At 40.7% G+C, this 16,349-nt stretch overlaps 2 protein-coding genes across 4 annotated transcripts in view; both read right to left on the bottom strand.

The window, feature by feature from the left end:
• Positions 1–3,660: 3,660 nt before the first annotated feature.
• On the bottom strand, positions 3,661–9,541 carry atp6ap2 (ATPase H+ transporting accessory protein 2). The gene is made up of 9 exons (XM_023430616.2): positions 9,404–9,541; positions 7,947–8,077; positions 7,696–7,824; positions 7,462–7,557; positions 7,217–7,354; positions 6,789–6,842; positions 6,535–6,684; positions 6,328–6,447; positions 3,661–4,554 (listed from the first exon to the last, which is right to left on the bottom strand). Exons 1-9 carry the CDS (start codon positions 9,477–9,479, stop codon positions 4,360–4,362), a joined length of 1,089 nt encoding a protein of 362 aa, XP_023286384.1. The 5' UTR covers positions 9,480–9,541; the 3' UTR covers positions 3,661–4,359.
• A 3,808-nt stretch (positions 9,542–13,349) lies between these two features.
• The window catches only part of bcor (BCL6 corepressor), a 32,369-nt gene continuing 29,369 nt past the window's right edge, over positions 13,350–16,349 (bottom strand). For all 3 annotated transcript variants that reach the window (XM_023430656.2, XM_023430657.2, XM_087169710.1), the window contains 3 exons: positions 15,029–15,106; positions 14,694–14,847; positions 13,350–14,603 (listed from right to left, as the gene is read on the bottom strand). In XM_023430656.2, coding sequence (XP_023286424.1) covers positions 14,273–14,603; positions 14,694–14,847; positions 15,029–15,106 — 563 coding nt within the window. In that variant the 3' untranslated portion in view covers positions 13,350–14,272. The remainder of the gene's footprint in view (positions 14,604–14,693; positions 14,848–15,028; positions 15,107–16,349) is intronic.

Here is a 16,349-nt window from a genome sequence, read left to right as displayed (position 1 = left end):
AACATAGCTCATAACATAGGGGTGGCTTATCGGACATCTTATTTATTCACTCATTTACTTTATATAATTTTTGTTTTGGTAAGAAGCATAAAGGGAACGACAACTAGCACTTCTCCACATTAAACGTTATAGTAAATATCCAGTCAAAGATGACATAAATAAATAAAGATACATATTAACATAAACGATAACATTGTTAATGTTGAGATGTGTCATAGAAAAAATGTTTACTCAGAAAGAATAAATGAAAAATCATCATGCAAACAAATCTGCTATCAAACAAGAAAAGAGGAGGAAATGAGAACAGAGTGATCAGATCAAATAAAATACTGTATAATAATATTACAGTACACGTTGTTTATTCTATGATGCTATTCCCCTAAAGAAATGTAATATCATCAGAGTAAATATTCAGTTCAGAGGAGTGAACCCCCCCCAAGTGCAGAGTGCTGCCCAAAGCGCCCATAGACGCCCATGTGAAACAGCTCTGAAGTTATTGCCAAATACAGAGCTGAGGGGAGTTTTTTAAACACCAATAAAATCTCAACTGCAAACAGTAGGTACACATAGGCCTATAAGATATTATTATCTTCATTGAAGCCTTGGGACGCTGGTAGTAAAGAAACTTTTTCAATACAACTTGTAGTTTTCCCTCTGTGATTTGATTTTCGATGAAAAGTTTAATCTTAAAAGCTAGTGTCTGCCAAGGGAGAAAATAGATTGTGTGTGCCTATTTCCCTCCCACAGTCACCGTAGCAACCAGTGTCTCAGCAGGTGCTACTGACGCAGACAGAAAACAGCCAGGGCTGGAGCCCCATGAAATTTGATATAGGACCTGACCATGCTCCCCTCAGGGTAAATTGTAATAACTTTGGTAACCCCTGGACTTTTCCTCTAATGCCATCATCAAGTCAAAAATTTCAGTTTGTCTCGCACTTTGATTAATGACCAAATACCTGACAATGTCTTCATGAGGTGTCTGGGCAGGATTACCAACCAGGCAGAGTTGGCAACTGCCCCGGAGCCCCAGACCTCCAGGGGCACCAAGAGTGTTATTTGCAGATTTGCTTGGGAATTCGCACCAGCAAAGCACAATACAAATTGGGCCCTTGGATAATCTTATATACACACACATCAACCTGGTGGCAACTTTTTTTTTCCCCATTTATTGATACAACAGCAGAAACATCAGGCCTGCTCAGCCCCTGGACAGAGGTTGGTGAGTTGGTCTTCAAACACTGTAGTATACAATATAAACATAGGCTTTTCTAACAGATAATATTTTCACTAACCAAAAACATTTTCTCTATCACATTCAGGTGGCATTGCAGGACTCCACAGTATTGTGCCTGTGACCTCACCACCAAAAACTAATTGGAGAAGAGTCATTGTTAATGTTATTAGTTGCACCTGTGTATTTTCCTCCTATGGTAAGTCAAACTGTTTGAAAAAGGCCTAAATGTGTGCCATCAGGAGCTGGACTCTGAATGCAGCATTGAGACTTAATTGAGATTATCACTGGAATAACTTCAGTCCAAAAGAGAGTGTTTGCTCACTTCTCTTTGAACAAAAATAAATGTTTAACATTATATTTAGGTGTATGGTTACGTATACACAAGAGATCATCCATAACAGTTAACTATTGCCTTGTGCTGCAAAAGTACAAAGATGAAAAACTATAATTTTCCAGTGAATTGTCTACAGTCCCAGTGTCCAGCGTGATCTTTAACATCAGGAGCCACATTTCTGCACAGCTGTCTCTGTGGATGTCCCCGTGCCTGTTGCTCCACCAACACCTTCATCAGGTCCTGGTACAAGTGCAGCCACTGGGGTGTTTCCTCTCGACTCATGCCCCGCTCTGCTTTCAGCTAAGTAGAAAAGAAAAAAAACCCAAGTGAGTCAGTGACTTGTGCAGCATAATGTTCCCTTGCAATCCTACATACACACTCACTTTACCTGTAATACCACTAATCTTCATGACATAATGGCTAAGTAAGTTAAGAACAACGATGGTGATGATGAGCAGGTTACAGAACAAAAGTGTTAACGTAGTGGAATTCGAGTGTCGATCAAGTGTATGTTGGCTTTGTAAAATCATAAAGATTTTTGGAAAACAAAAAAAATGTCACATGCAGTAACTTGAACACAGCTGATACTTAACAAAGGGACCAAACTGTAAACTGACAGTAATGCAAAAGGCAACACAGCTCCATATAGTTAGTATAGTATAGTCCGCATGGGTATTCATTTTCTATTACTGTTCTCTTTTGTTTCCTTTGCAGAAGCTGTAGTAGGTGTTAGTAGTTATTGTCTTACCAATAGCACTACATGGTGTTATGATGGGCTTCTCCAGTTGCTCTCCCTCAGTAATGGAGGCCCGGATCTTCCTCACCACGTAGATGCTAGCTGGGATGTGAAACAAAAACAGAGTAAGATGTACTGTAAATAAGTAAAATAAAACAAAACAGCAAGGCCTTAAAGGATCATCATGACGATGTTTTTCATATAGGTTTTCTTCACATATGCGCCTCAGTCCACACAAAACATTTACATGTGAAAACAAAGCTGTTATAACAAAGCTGTTACAGACAGACAGAAGTAAACAGAAACAGCACTGTCTGAAATTTTTGCTGAAGTAAAAGCACAAAAGTATTACCATCAAAATATACTTGAAATACCAAAAATAACTGTATTCACTATGCAGAAAGGACAATTTCAGAATGATACATATTACTGGATTATAATTATTGGTGTATTCACTCCATAATCTGGAATAACTAGCAAATTAATCTTCAAAATAAACTTGGTTATGTAAAAAGTAGGCTACAATATTTGTCTCTCAAATGAAGTGGAGTAGAAGTATAAAGTAGCATAAAATGGAAATCACCGAAGACAGCACATGTACGAAAACAATGCTATGAGACATAGATACATAGAGTATCAGCATGGGCGCGGTCAACTACGGTTTTAATTCACAGAAAAATGATAAAAACAAACATACCTTTTATTAACAGTCACACCATGTTTATTTCCTGGTTCAATCTGTGGGTGAAATAAGATCGTCCGTTTCAGGAAGTCCACGATTTACTGAACCTTTCGGAATCAGCTGCTCTTCATAAACAGTTTATGGCTGTTACAAAAGCACACAACCAATTACATACAGCAGATATACTAGGGCGGGACTTAAAGCGGTGATCTGCATTCTGATTGGCTGAGCTATTACGCAATACAACATGAACATGTGACAGTGATGGTCAGAATATTTACGTAGAAAAGAGGATTGAGAAGTGGCACAGTAATATCTACAGTGATCGCCATTGCAATCTGTTTGCATGTCGGTTTGAAATCTTTAGAAAAGGGGAAAAAAAAAAAATAGAACTAGTGAAATTATAATTACCGGTTTTTGATAATTTTTGGAAGCAGATATAAGGCATTTAATTTCCTAGAAAATTTTATTAACTATGTAATTAGGGTAAACAGAGCCAAAGGTCAGAGTTTCCTGAGAATAAAGTTACATATCAGCTCTTTCAAGGAAACTGGCCTTCAATTTACTTCCCCTCTTGACCACTGTCCAGGAGAATATCCTTGCAATTTTATTTTGAAAAGAAGTTTCAAATTAAAAAAAACTAGCTAGAGACTTCTTAAATGGACAACAATCAGTTTGATCCATGTAATAATTTATTGTCAGGCATTTTATTGCGATTTACAGAGCTTCATTTATCCATATCCAATCCTAACAACCTACATTACGATCAAGTATTTACGTAATCCAATATGTAGTTATCATTTGGAATAGAAGCGGGGTACCAGGACCTACCTGGAATAAACACTGCACAAATCTTTTCACAATGAGAGTACAGCAGTTTCTCATACAGTTGCATTCTTATTTTCAATATATACACATAGATTTAATTTAACTTAAAACAGTTTCACATATCAAGACAAGCACAACAACTTCACACAGAAACCAGACAAATCTCATTCTTTCATGACATTACAATATATTTTTTTTTTTTTTACAATAAAAAATACAATTGCAATCACCAGGATGGAAATTAAACATAGTGAAGAGTCATAAGGAATGATGTGAGCTGCGTGTTTGAAAGGAGGAAGTCTGAATTTGTTCAGTGTACACACCAGTGGAGGATGATATTTAATTGCTTTATGTAGGCATATTTAAAAGCCAACTACTGTAATGTTGTTATTTTTTGTCCGTTATCAGTGCTGTAAACAAAAAGGTGATTCAGTGTTACGCTCTCTCCCATCAAGCTGTCACAGTTCTTTCACTACACAGGACCTCACACAAAACACTAACATTCACAACAGGGATCTTAGAGCACAGCTGGAGTGTTGATGGATTTAATCCATCCTGATCTTCTGATTGGTCATCCTGTAGATGATGCTGTCATATCCTGGGTCCATGTTCCACAGGTTGTAAGCGATGGCAATGACAGCGAGGGCCAGAGCAATCATTAGCCACAGCACGATGTTGAAGACCACAGCATAATGGAAGTTGTACTTGTAGGCCAGGTTGTACGGGCTGCCTGGGTTACTCTGCAAATAATTAAGAGTCAAAACCAGAGGGAGATGCATTAGTTGCCACCGAAATAATTCTGCACTTTAATTATAATCAGTTATTTTCATTCATCAAATTTAACTAACTATTTACACCCACTTGCAACCTTATTAGGTACACATAGCTAAAACTAATGCAGCAATACAACAGTCGTGCAATAAATCCTCCTTAATAAAGATTATAATGTTCAGTTGTGTTGAAACTGTCTTTTGTGGTGCTGTACTACATTATATGGACAGATGTTTCTATTATTGACTCTACTCTGAAACAGTTTTAACAACATAACCTATTTTTACACCAGCAGCTATATAAGGATTGTTGTTTAGGCCTGCTTTTCCCTGCTATCTGCACCAGACTTCTGCCTTTTCCCCACTCTGTGCATGCGATGAGTATCCAACAGGATGTGAGCGTGAGAAGAGGGCAACATCTCATAAGATGCATTAACATGACTGTCAGGTCTGTCTCTGCAGGAGCCCATCACCCTCTCACCTCCATTCCCCTTACCCATTTTATTAGAGCAGATGATCAAAGCATTCCCCGGTTCCAGACCTAACTCATAAAAACCAAGATGCATGGACTGAAACTGGGTTTACACTTGACATAAGGGAAGAACTACAGTGACACCGTAAATACTAAGGGTGCAGGTTTTGATTTTTGGTTCAGCATTAGACTGAGAGAGTACCACCACAACAACAGACACATCTATCGTATATGATCAGGTTGTAATATGCTTTAATTGCAACTGTGTTTACACTGTTTTAGTTACTTTGTTACATCAAGGTAACTTCTGTTTTGCCTTGTCTCATTCCTGAGTAGGAGGCTACTGCTGTGTAATCGCCATTTTTATGTTCTTTCACTGGGATAAAGAGCAGCAGTTCAGTGAGCAGAAACTTTGTAGAACAGAAGGCTTTGCTTAATATTTTTTTATAATCTCCACCTGCATGGAAACTTGCTTGAGAAAAAACATGCTGACCAATCACAGTTCTTCCTGGGTACGTGTGGCATTTCTATGGCCCCAAAATGTAGTGAAATGATTGAGGTGGTGCACATTAGCTTAGTTTTTCATGTCTATACTCTCCCCTCCACATGCTGCGATTGCGCTGTAAACTGACTGCTGATGTATTGCAGACACTACTTCAACTTCATGTGGTGTGGCTCACCCCATACTAGCAATAAATGCCACATCAAAATGAATCCATGTGATCAGGAACCACTGCCTGAACAGCAAAGTTGTAGCTTTTTACAGCCTACTGAGAACTTGGCCGGGTCCTTAAGCTGACCGACTGAGCTGTGGTAGACTGCCTACAGATCATACAACAATCATGTCATCACATTTTCATCTTACACTGCATGATATTATGTTCATTGAAACCAAAGTGATACCTCTCCCATATGGGCTTACAAAACCCTATGTACATTACATACCTGGGCAAATGAAAACATAAAGGACAGCAAGCTGACATATGGCACTATAATATCCACATCTCAAACATGCACTCGGGTGCCAGATTGTTAGTTGCACCTCACTTAAACTACTGAAATCTAAAGTCTAGTTTTTGTTGAAACCGTTTGAGACATTTTGATTCACCCATTTCTTCATTTTGGAGAATTCTGTTTGTGGTGCTGTTGAATTGTATTGCACGATACAGTTTCTGATTGTACTGACCTCTTTGATATAAATAAGGTGGACCATTATCTTAAAATTATAATGTCTGTTTTTGAAAAAACAGGCAGGTCTGTCTCACACTTACGATCTGTGGGGATTGCAGGATCGAACGGGACTTCCTGGTCAAAGGAGCCTCAAAAGTCTTCACCGTCACAACCTCCACCACAGCACTGTTGCCATAGAGACCATACACATCCTCTCCAAACTACAATGAAAAAGACATGCACATGGTCAAATTAATGACTGAGGAGGTTGTGTTGATGAGGCCTGTCACTTCTTCAGATCTTCTTACCTTCTGCAAGACAGAGGCGAGAATGGCAGTTGCATCACGATACTGTGGGGAGTCTTGGCCGTAGAGCCGGCTCAGCTCCTCCAGGCCAGACAGCTCCAAGGAGTACAGGTCAGGGGAGTGGTCTTTTGCCAAATGTCTGTGTCTCTGCAGCTAAAAGCAGGGCAGAAGACAAAGACATCTGAGTCAAACCTGATAGACTTCCCTCATGATCAGGAGAAAAACAACAAACTTTCAGAAAAACTGGGTTGACTTACAAGAGCTGTGATATCATGCAGCACTTGGACCTCAGACAGGAAGAGCAAATCAGCCTGAAATGCAAAAACAGACGTAAGACAGTCGAAACAGACTTCCCATAAAGTGTAGTGAATGCAAGAAGTTAAGTTGTCAAAAACAAGGTCTCAGGGTATGGGTATGATGGTACCATTATATTTTTCAAAGACAAAATTGCACCAGTATATGCAGTTTAACATCCTGGTTTGGAAAAAAGAGTATGATCTTTAAAAAAAAAAAAAAAACATCATGTCATGTTACTGTCACAATTTTGTCTTAGAAAACTACTGTACATATGGAAGGATTTTGCTTAGGTGAGGGTACAGACACACCACTATCTTGCTCTTCAAACATGAGATACATAAAGTCAGTAAGTCCTTGTGTGGATACAGTTTTGCACATAGAAACAGACCTCTGCATTTCTGCTGAGGGAGTTGAGGGGCAGGGAGGCCAGCACAGAGCCATCCTGGGACAGGCGGGCACGGATCTGCTGCAAGGTGACTGGTAGGTCTTCAAACACTGCATTGGCCTTGCCCAGCATATACAGCCTCTGAAAGATACAACAGACAGATTGTAAAAAAATAACTCATGAGCACCTTAAGAGTGATTTCACAGATGTTAAGCATGCCTTGTTCAGTCTCAGTATACTTTCATTACCTCCTCACTAGGGGCCAGCTGCAGCACTACAGGAGTGTCCTCAGCAAACAGAGAGTGCACCGTCTCTGCAACACTATCCAAGGTGAAGGGTACTGGCTGTAAGAAAGAAGATGACCCACTGAAAAACTGAGCCAGCTCATTCTAATTACATTCCAGCCTTCAATTATTTTTACACCAAGTCATATATTTGATGTGCAAAACATCCAAATATGGCCCCACTCCAGTCTGACTCACATTCTCCAACGGGTAGGAAGCCACACTCTGAGGAAGGGCCAAGCTATCGACTCCTCTCACCACCACAAGTACGTTAGCCCGGGGACGCTGGAATAACGGACCAGCCTGGAGGCCTGGCCAGGACAGATCCTGCACAAATGAACACACACCGTAAACAAAGACTACGCTAGCACAACAATGAGCTTAAGTTACTTCTGTATACAGACAAGACAATTAAAATTGCGGGACATTCTTTTAAAATAACAAAGCACCTCCTGAACAGAGAAGCCCATGGTTAAAGCCACCAGGTCAGGGATCTTCTCTCCAGAGACAGGCCAGTCTCCTTTCTGGAAGGACACAAACTCTGGAGCCTGCAGCACTGTTAAGCTGTCCCCATGTACACCTGTGGGAAGAATGAGAAGCCTGTCAGTCCAAGAAAAACCTGGAAAAGAACAAAGTCAGAGTATCAAGTCAGTTAGCTTGATTTATTTTCTCAAGCTAACTGACGTGCCAAAAAGATTGCAAATTCATTGGTCTTAAGGTGTTGGCCAGTGTTAAAAAAAAAATTATTTACAGATTACTTATGATGCGTCTAAAAACCCTACCTTTTAATCTTTTACGTTCTGCATTTTTGATTATTCAATTTTCTGTGAGTCATTTACACATGACAACCCCACAAAAGGAACAAAAAGAAGTGTCCTGGGCATGTATACTACTTCTTGCAAGAGGTCCCATGTACAATGCTTTGTTCTTGATAGAAAAATTTTAATTAGTCACGTTACATGCCAGTGCCACTCATAAGTGTCCAAAATACCCTTTACTGCCCACTATTAAGTAGAATATAAAGTGTTTAATTGATATGAAATAGTGAAAGGGTGAACAATGGAGTTAATTTGAACACATAATTTCATTTTGCTCAATTTTACTACTATGCAGGTAATTGTCAGTTGAGGCAGATAATGAATTGAGACTTTAGACAGTTCAGCTTCATCAGTATTTATTTGGGCTGTTTTGCAATAATGGAAAGTAGGGCCTCTGAAATGAGAAGTCATGTGACTTTTGTCACTGTAACGCTATAATTAATTCTCACTGATATGTTAATTGTAGGTCACAGCAAACAGCACCACCAGCTTTTTCAGCAAAAGCCTGACTGGACCTCACGGGTCTGAGTAAAGATAAACCATCAACTCCACAGCGCTGTGGATGGAGGCACAAACCCGTGACAGGGAGCTGATGAGTGTTAAAGAGGAACTGCCAGTTTAGAGGCAGTCACATGACAGGGCACTCTTTTGTGAATTAGCAACTAGCTACAAGGAAGCAAATAAATGCACAGTTTCCCTCCAGTTTTGTATTATCTCAACGAATTAGTTAACAAAATACAACCTCGTCCTCACTGCTAGCTTTTACGGTTTGCTAATGCGCTAAGGGAATGTTAGCAACAAGCTAACGTTTTGATCTTCACTCGATAACCAAGATGTAGGTATCTCAACTTGATTAAATATCCAAAATACGACTAATACAACACGATTGTTTCACATATCCCCGTCGATATTAAAACGACGATATCAGACCAAACATGAGGAATGATCGCCAAGCTAAAGGGCGATGCTAACGATGATCCAGAGTGGATACATGACGCTATCGTGATAGATATAAATGGAAGAGCGAGGGTGGGGGACCTCTCCCAAAAAGCTACTCATGATCTGATCCGTCGTTGCACATTTCTTACCGGTTGAAGCAAGCAAGCATAGGACAAACGCCACGGATAAAACAGCCTCCATCCTTCGCAAGTTTGTCAGCGACATCTTTCTCCGTCCTCTCTCTGGCAGAGATCAGCTGACCCAACGTCACGACGCAGCAAAGAATGACGTGACGAAATCTGACGCATAATAAAAAATAATAAATACGTGTTTCTTTTTTTAATTAATTAATTTGTTGTTTGGTACCCCTGCGTATTTAGTTTTGTTTTATCCTTTTAGTAATACTTGGAATATTTTTTTATTTCATGGTCCTTATTTGTGTGTCACATCTTTTTTTTCTTTTTTTTTTTCTTTTATGTATGTATGTCCATATCCTCTCTACTATGTATATTCTTTCGGGAAGTTCTGATTGATTGTTTCTTCCATTTTCAATGTTTAACACAACTTTTAATAAGATGAAATGTTCCTTGACAGAACTATATTTTCAGGAAAAAATATTTTAAAATTAATTCACAGATTTTTATTCTTCTATTCACTATCTACCACCTTTGTTAAAACGACTACTTACTACGTACTACTTGAACTTGTTGGAAGTGTCACCCTCTTTATTTTGGAACTGTTACATACACACACTACGGGTCAAAAGTTTTATAATGCCAATATATTTTCTATATTTTTCCAGCATTTATTGAAATATAAGCAGGTCATGTCCAGTGAATAACCTTACACAGTTTAGGTGAAAAGTCATGTAAATTTAATATCTTTTTCCAGGGGTCAAGTAGGCTAATGGGTTAACTTACTGCTTTTCTGCAGCAGTGGAAGTAAATTAAGCCTTGAAAGCTGATGCAAACGATTCTTGTTCTTCCACATCTTGTCTTGACTCCCAAGTTCCATTTAACTGAAGTTTCCTAATGACATTTCCGACAGTGGAAATTTCAAGCTGAAAGCGCTTTGATTTCTTTGTATGACCACCTCTGCTTTGTAGGTATCAGTTAGCTTCCTTTTTAGACCCTTTAGTCAGCTGCTTAGAGGAGCCCATGGTTGTTGAGTTTTACCACAAGGTAGGAAAGAGTCAGAGACTTTTTCAGCTCTGGAAATGCCATCAGCAGACTATTCCTAATGACAATTCTTGATCTGCTGTACAAGTCCTAATGAGTTAATTAAGGCTCAGTCAGGGTGCTTAAGCCTTTGCATACAGCTGCATGTCATACAACGATTAATTCACAAAATTTATTTCTGGAGCACTTAAATAATGCAGAGGAATTCCATGAACCACATAGTAACAACCAAATAGAGCTGCACATAAACAACAGATTTTAGGGCTACCTGACACCACTATAGTGCATCTTATTGACAATCGGGGGAAAAAAAACCTTTCACAATAGAGTGGGTGACAACCATAAATTGTAATCTTGGGTAAAATGAATGCCTCACAGAAACTTAGTCTTTTTTTTTTCACTTAGATGACATCCATTTATAAACGATAATAGCGGGTTATTAGAGGCTTATATTCAGAGCCAAGCCTTTATCTCTAAAATTACATCCTGCTGCTCAGTAAAGAGGGATGTTAGTCAAAGAGCAGCTCTTGACGCTGAGTGTGACCCTTCTGCACCCTCAGCCTCAGGATATGACTCTGTGACTTCAGTGTATGGGCTGAGAAACTAAGGTCTGAGAGGCTGAACTCTTTTTTCCCCAGCATCTCAATTAGCTCACTGACAGCCTCTTTTCACTCCATGACCTTTACCTGGATATGTGAAATGGGGCAACTCCTCTCTGCCTGGAGACAGCAGCTATAAAGCTCGGCCTTCACTTCATAAAGCTGCCTTAACTTTGTAGTGAAATAAAATTAGCATTCATGTTGCACATTCTTAGTAATCTTTTCGACATAAAAATAAATCTTAAGATTATCCTGGGACCTGATGATGATTTTAGTCTGCTTCCTCTCTTTCTTCAGAGGATTTCTCCAGGGGTTTATTTATGCCCTGAGGGACTGGATTTTCCATGTCCTTCTCTAAAGCTCCATTGTCAGCTTGTGGATCAACTAAAACCCCCCCTAAATTTTGGCCCAACTCTTGGCAGCCTGCCATGGATCTCTTTGCACCCACTCTGCAGATACTGGGCAGAGGGGAATTTAATTTGGAGTCTATCTGCCTCGTGTGGCTCGCCTTTAGTTCAGTCATCATTTTTGTTGAAGCTCGACCAGATTGTTATGCTGACACACTGCTGCAGAGCTGTTATGTTTCTTCTCTACAGCAGCTCAGATCTTCAGTGCTTGATTGGACACGTTCATGCGAGCAAAGATCAAGGGTTGATCCATACACTCAAGGCATATTGAGGATGTGATGCAGACCATGGACAGATTAACCAACTGGGGGTCCAGTGAGCCAGCCACCATACTCACCCCTACAATACTTGTCAGTTTCATTATTTCCTTGGACACCAAGAAACCACCCAGTACTCTATAGAGCGGAAATGAGCCGATTAATCAGTTGGTTAACAGAAAACTGATTGGAATTTTTGATAGTTGATTAATTGTTTAAGTCCTTTTTAAGCAAACATTGAAAACATTCACAAGTTCCAACTTCTGAGTATTTATGAGTTTTCTAACATCCATCATAGTAAAACTGAACGTCTTAGGGTTTTGGACCAATGGTTGTACAAATTGTGATGGGCATGACTGTTTTCTAAATCTTATCACCTAAATGATTAATCAATTAAGTGAACTGTCAGACTAATACATAGATAATGAAAATAAACTTCCTATGCTGGAATAATAACACCTTGTCCCAAGTGTTGATTATTTAAAATAAAACAAACTGTGTTTACAAATAGATATAAATGAGCACTATACAAACTAAAATAATAAACGGGTTAGGAGAAAAGAAAATATTAGAACATTTGACACATCGCCGCTCTAAAAAACCAGTGCCAGAGCATTGTAAGTAATAATGACCAATCTTAGCTGATCTTGCATTTTAGTGGTTCGAAATTCATTAACTGTAGAACCAGTTGATATCAGGTGAACCTACAGCTTTTGGCACCACTGGGGGTGTTGGGCCCCATGAGGCAGTTTCCTGCCTGGCGATCCAGCTCTGAGCTGAACCCCTCATTCATCCCACTCCATGCATTGTGTATGTATCCAGTCACCCTTTTGATATCTGGGCCCAAGATAACAACCAGTGCCTGGCCCAATGTTCCATGTAAACACAATCAACAGAAAAATTAAACTTCTTAAAGGGCATTGCTGCCAGTATTCTATAGTTTTGTTTCATTGTCAAAAAATCCCATGAAAGACCAAAAACAAATAGTGTATAGTATATTGTTTGAGCCATGGATTTTGTGTGGCAGTGAGTCTTTATGCCAGCAGGACAGTATCTACTCTGTCTCTAAACTACAGTAATGAACATGTAAACATATGGCTCATTAATGCGTTTCAACTCAGCTGCTATTGTGATGAAGTGGTGCATTTCCCCAAACCAAATTACCAAATATTAACACACAGTGAGCATGAGGCCACTTTGCATTGTTGGTAATTCTGCTTTGATGCCGACAACAAAACTAATTCCCTTTGGTCAGTCATATTAAATAGTAATGAAGATATGTTGGATTTTTCAATTTTAGTGATCATGGCAATTTTTAGCTTGAAATTGTTTAAAAACATTTGTTTTAACAGTACCTAAAAGAGAGGGAAAAAAAAAGAAGCAGAATTTAGCTCTGAAGGCTGATCGTCTAATAACAGTTTGAACACCGGAGGGCGCTGCAAGCCACAAGCTTTTCAGGACACAGCTGCAGCAAATGGGTGATCGTGAGTTATTTGGTCATGTCTGCAGCAATGAACTGCGTGACGCCTACAATACAAAGATATTCCAAAAGATGGCAATATAGGATTTTGTTGGTTAACACACCTTGCAGACATACAAGCGGAGCATACGATAAACAAGGCAAGAAAAAATTAATTTGACAGAGCAGCCAGCAAAACGTCTCAGAATTCAGTTTAATTCACCAACAGACACAATGAGGAGCAGAACCCACTTTTCATCTTGCAGTTTGTATATTTATTTTAAAGCAACTTCTTTTGTAAAATATAAATACAAATTATGAGATATTTTAATTACAAAGTTAAAACAAAAATGAACACACCAAAAATTACTTTACTGCAGTAGCCTCCCTGTTATATACAAGCTCTGTGCCGAAGGGTGAATATCAACATTATCTTAAAACTTTATTATACAAACAATTTTGTAGTTTTGCATGTTAAATTACAGACTAAACAGGAAGCAAAATCTGAGCATTGAAAAAAAAATTAAAAAAATACAACAAAACAGCCCCTGAGGCTCGAGCGAGTGCTAAAGTCTGAGGAGAGAAAAAAAAAAAAAAAAAAAAAAAAAAAAAAAAAAAAAAGAACAGGACATCATGTGCTTCCTATAAACACAAATACCACATTCAATAGCACAGTCTCAGTACTATCCTGTACAGCTACACACATGGACAATGTGCGCGCTCACACACTCCATCCAATCGCTGACAACACGACTACGCTCTGTTGCCATACAAAATCTTTCAGAGGAGCCGTGAGCAACATCCGAAAGAAAAAAAAAAAAATCTCTTGATATTATTTATTTATTTACTTATACATATATTAATTTATAAAAATAAGACCATTATTAAGCTTACTGAGCCACAAATTTATTGATCCTCAGTTAAAGGAGGGAAATATGTGAGCAGCCCGGTCAGCCAGCAGGTCAGTCCATCTGTACAGTGCACCAGTGCTGGTCCAGAGCAGGGCCGAAGCGCAGGAGCTAAGGGTCAGGCTAAGGCATATCATCATAACCCCTGGTTGGTTCTAAAGCAAACTGCAGTCGGTAAGGATCAAGGTCCAGGTTAAGTGGCTCCAGGGGTCAGGATGAGCCCAGCTTGCCAACAGCCTTGATTTTGTCCTTCAGTTTGTCCCCTGGGTGGTCCCAGCGGTCGTCCAGACACTCCAGTGTGGAGCCCAGCAGGGCAGCCAGCTCGGCGCTGTCTTCCACCAGGTCTAACAGCTCCTTGCTGTCAGGATGGAAGCCCTCCAGCTCCTCTGGGCAGGAGAACAGCTGCGACAGAGAGGCTTGCTGGTAAAACTCTGCCTCTGCCACCGTCACCACCTCCATGTGGGGGAAGGCTTGTCTGAAACCACGAGCTGACATCCGCAGCCGGCGAAGCACATCAGACAGCAGCAGCCAGTTTCTTGGCCTGAAAGACAAAAATCAACCAATGTTTAGGAATGAGAGTCAGCAGTGAGAAATTAAAACAGGTGTGTCTGCTCTTGAGATCAAAGCTCACCCTTGGGAGAGGGACACCTGGATGTTGTAGCAAGGCAGCAGAGGTCGGTCGGAGAACTCAAACTCAAAAACCTCCCTCTTATCATCTTCATCCTCATCCTCTGGGCCTGGTGGGTCTGCCAGGATGTCGTAGATCCCGCCCTCTTCGCTAGACTCTGACACAATAACAATACACATGGATCAGTGAGAATCCACCTTAGATGCAAGGATGCATAGACATGTATTGCTCAAAGCTAGATGGCACTGAAGATACTTAAAAAATAGACTTTAAGAGCAAAAAAAAAAAAAAAAAAAGCAAAAAAAAGAATCACATACACAGCACTCATCAGTACTCACCACACACAGCGCTGCCATAGAATTCCCAATAAAGCCCTTGGTCGTCATCTGAGCGGCCCTGAAGGTCAGCAAAATAATCTATGGAGAGAGGAAAGGAGTGAAGCCGGTTATTCAAGTGCCGGAGCCCCGGGGACAGGCAACAGGGCAAATACAATTGCCCTTGGAGACTACAGCAGAAAAATGGATAAAGAGTGCGGTAAAATAGAGGAGGAGGAGGAGGAGGGGCAGTGTCAAGAGAGAAAAGAGAAACAAACAGAGCAAATGTTTCGGGGGAGGAGAGCGACTGTCTCCGCTGGGTTAGAGCTGGCTCAGTTCAGAGCGGGGCTACAGACGGCTGCCAGGAATCAAACAAGAACCACACACAGTCGCTGAGTGCAGACGCGCACGCACACACACGCGCACGCACACACACACACACACACAGCGAGCGGGCTGGAAACAAACAAGCAGAGGGAGCTGGGTAAGCACACACAGCGAGAGCAAAGTGTGTATTCAGCATGCGCGTGAACACACTTGCACATATGCGCACTCGCACTCACACACATACACGCGCACACACACACACACACACACACACACACACACACACACACACACTCGCAGAGTGAGAGCTGGGCTTTGTGCCAGTGCTGAGGCGTGGGGCGTCTGGCGTGTGTTTGGAGGGATTAACGGCCTCCAGATGAGTGGGACCAGGTGGAGGGAGGGCAGCAATCGCTCGCTCTCACTCATTTTCTCCGGTGCTCGATCTCCCTCTCTCCCCCGCTCTGTCAATCTAGCAGCCATCGATCTATCCATCCACACTCTTTTCAAAATTCGACACCATCTTTCTAGCCAACTACATATAAATCTCCCTTTTACACTCGACCTGTTCACTCTTCTTCCGACCGTGAACTTACACCTGTTCATTTCCCCCGCTCTACGTTCTTTTCAGCCGTCTCCGTCTCTTCTCTCTAAAGCCTCAGATAATTGGTTTTACCCAGTTAGGTCTTCATGTAATATTAAGCATGCAGCAACGAAGGAAGTGTGCGTTTCTGTGTCTCCGTGTGTTTCATTTCCTCCTCATGTAGACCCGTGGTGTTGTCTCAGTTTAACTACAAACATTCAGACGAGTCCTCTAAACAGAGCGCGTCAGGCTCTAGCGTGGCAGCCTTGTGAAAAGACACACGCACGCATTCAAAAGCAGAGTCTCCAGCCAGAGCGAAGCCCATTTCCGCACGTACGCTGAGCAAACACAGTTGGCGTTGCTAAGTAACCAGATAGAGGAGCTCAGAGGCAGCAGCACGCAACCCGGCGGGCTGAGACTCCCTGTCTAACAGGTGGT

Source organism: Seriola lalandi, unplaced genomic scaffold, assembly GCF_002814215.2.
Source record: "Seriola lalandi dorsalis isolate HSWRI2012SDOR001 ecotype SW California unplaced genomic scaffold, Sedor1 jcf7180002054908, whole genome shotgun sequence".
Taxonomy (NCBI): Eukaryota; Metazoa; Chordata; class Actinopteri; order Carangiformes; family Carangidae; genus Seriola; species Seriola lalandi.
This window is presented reverse-complemented; position numbering and strand designations above follow the sequence as displayed.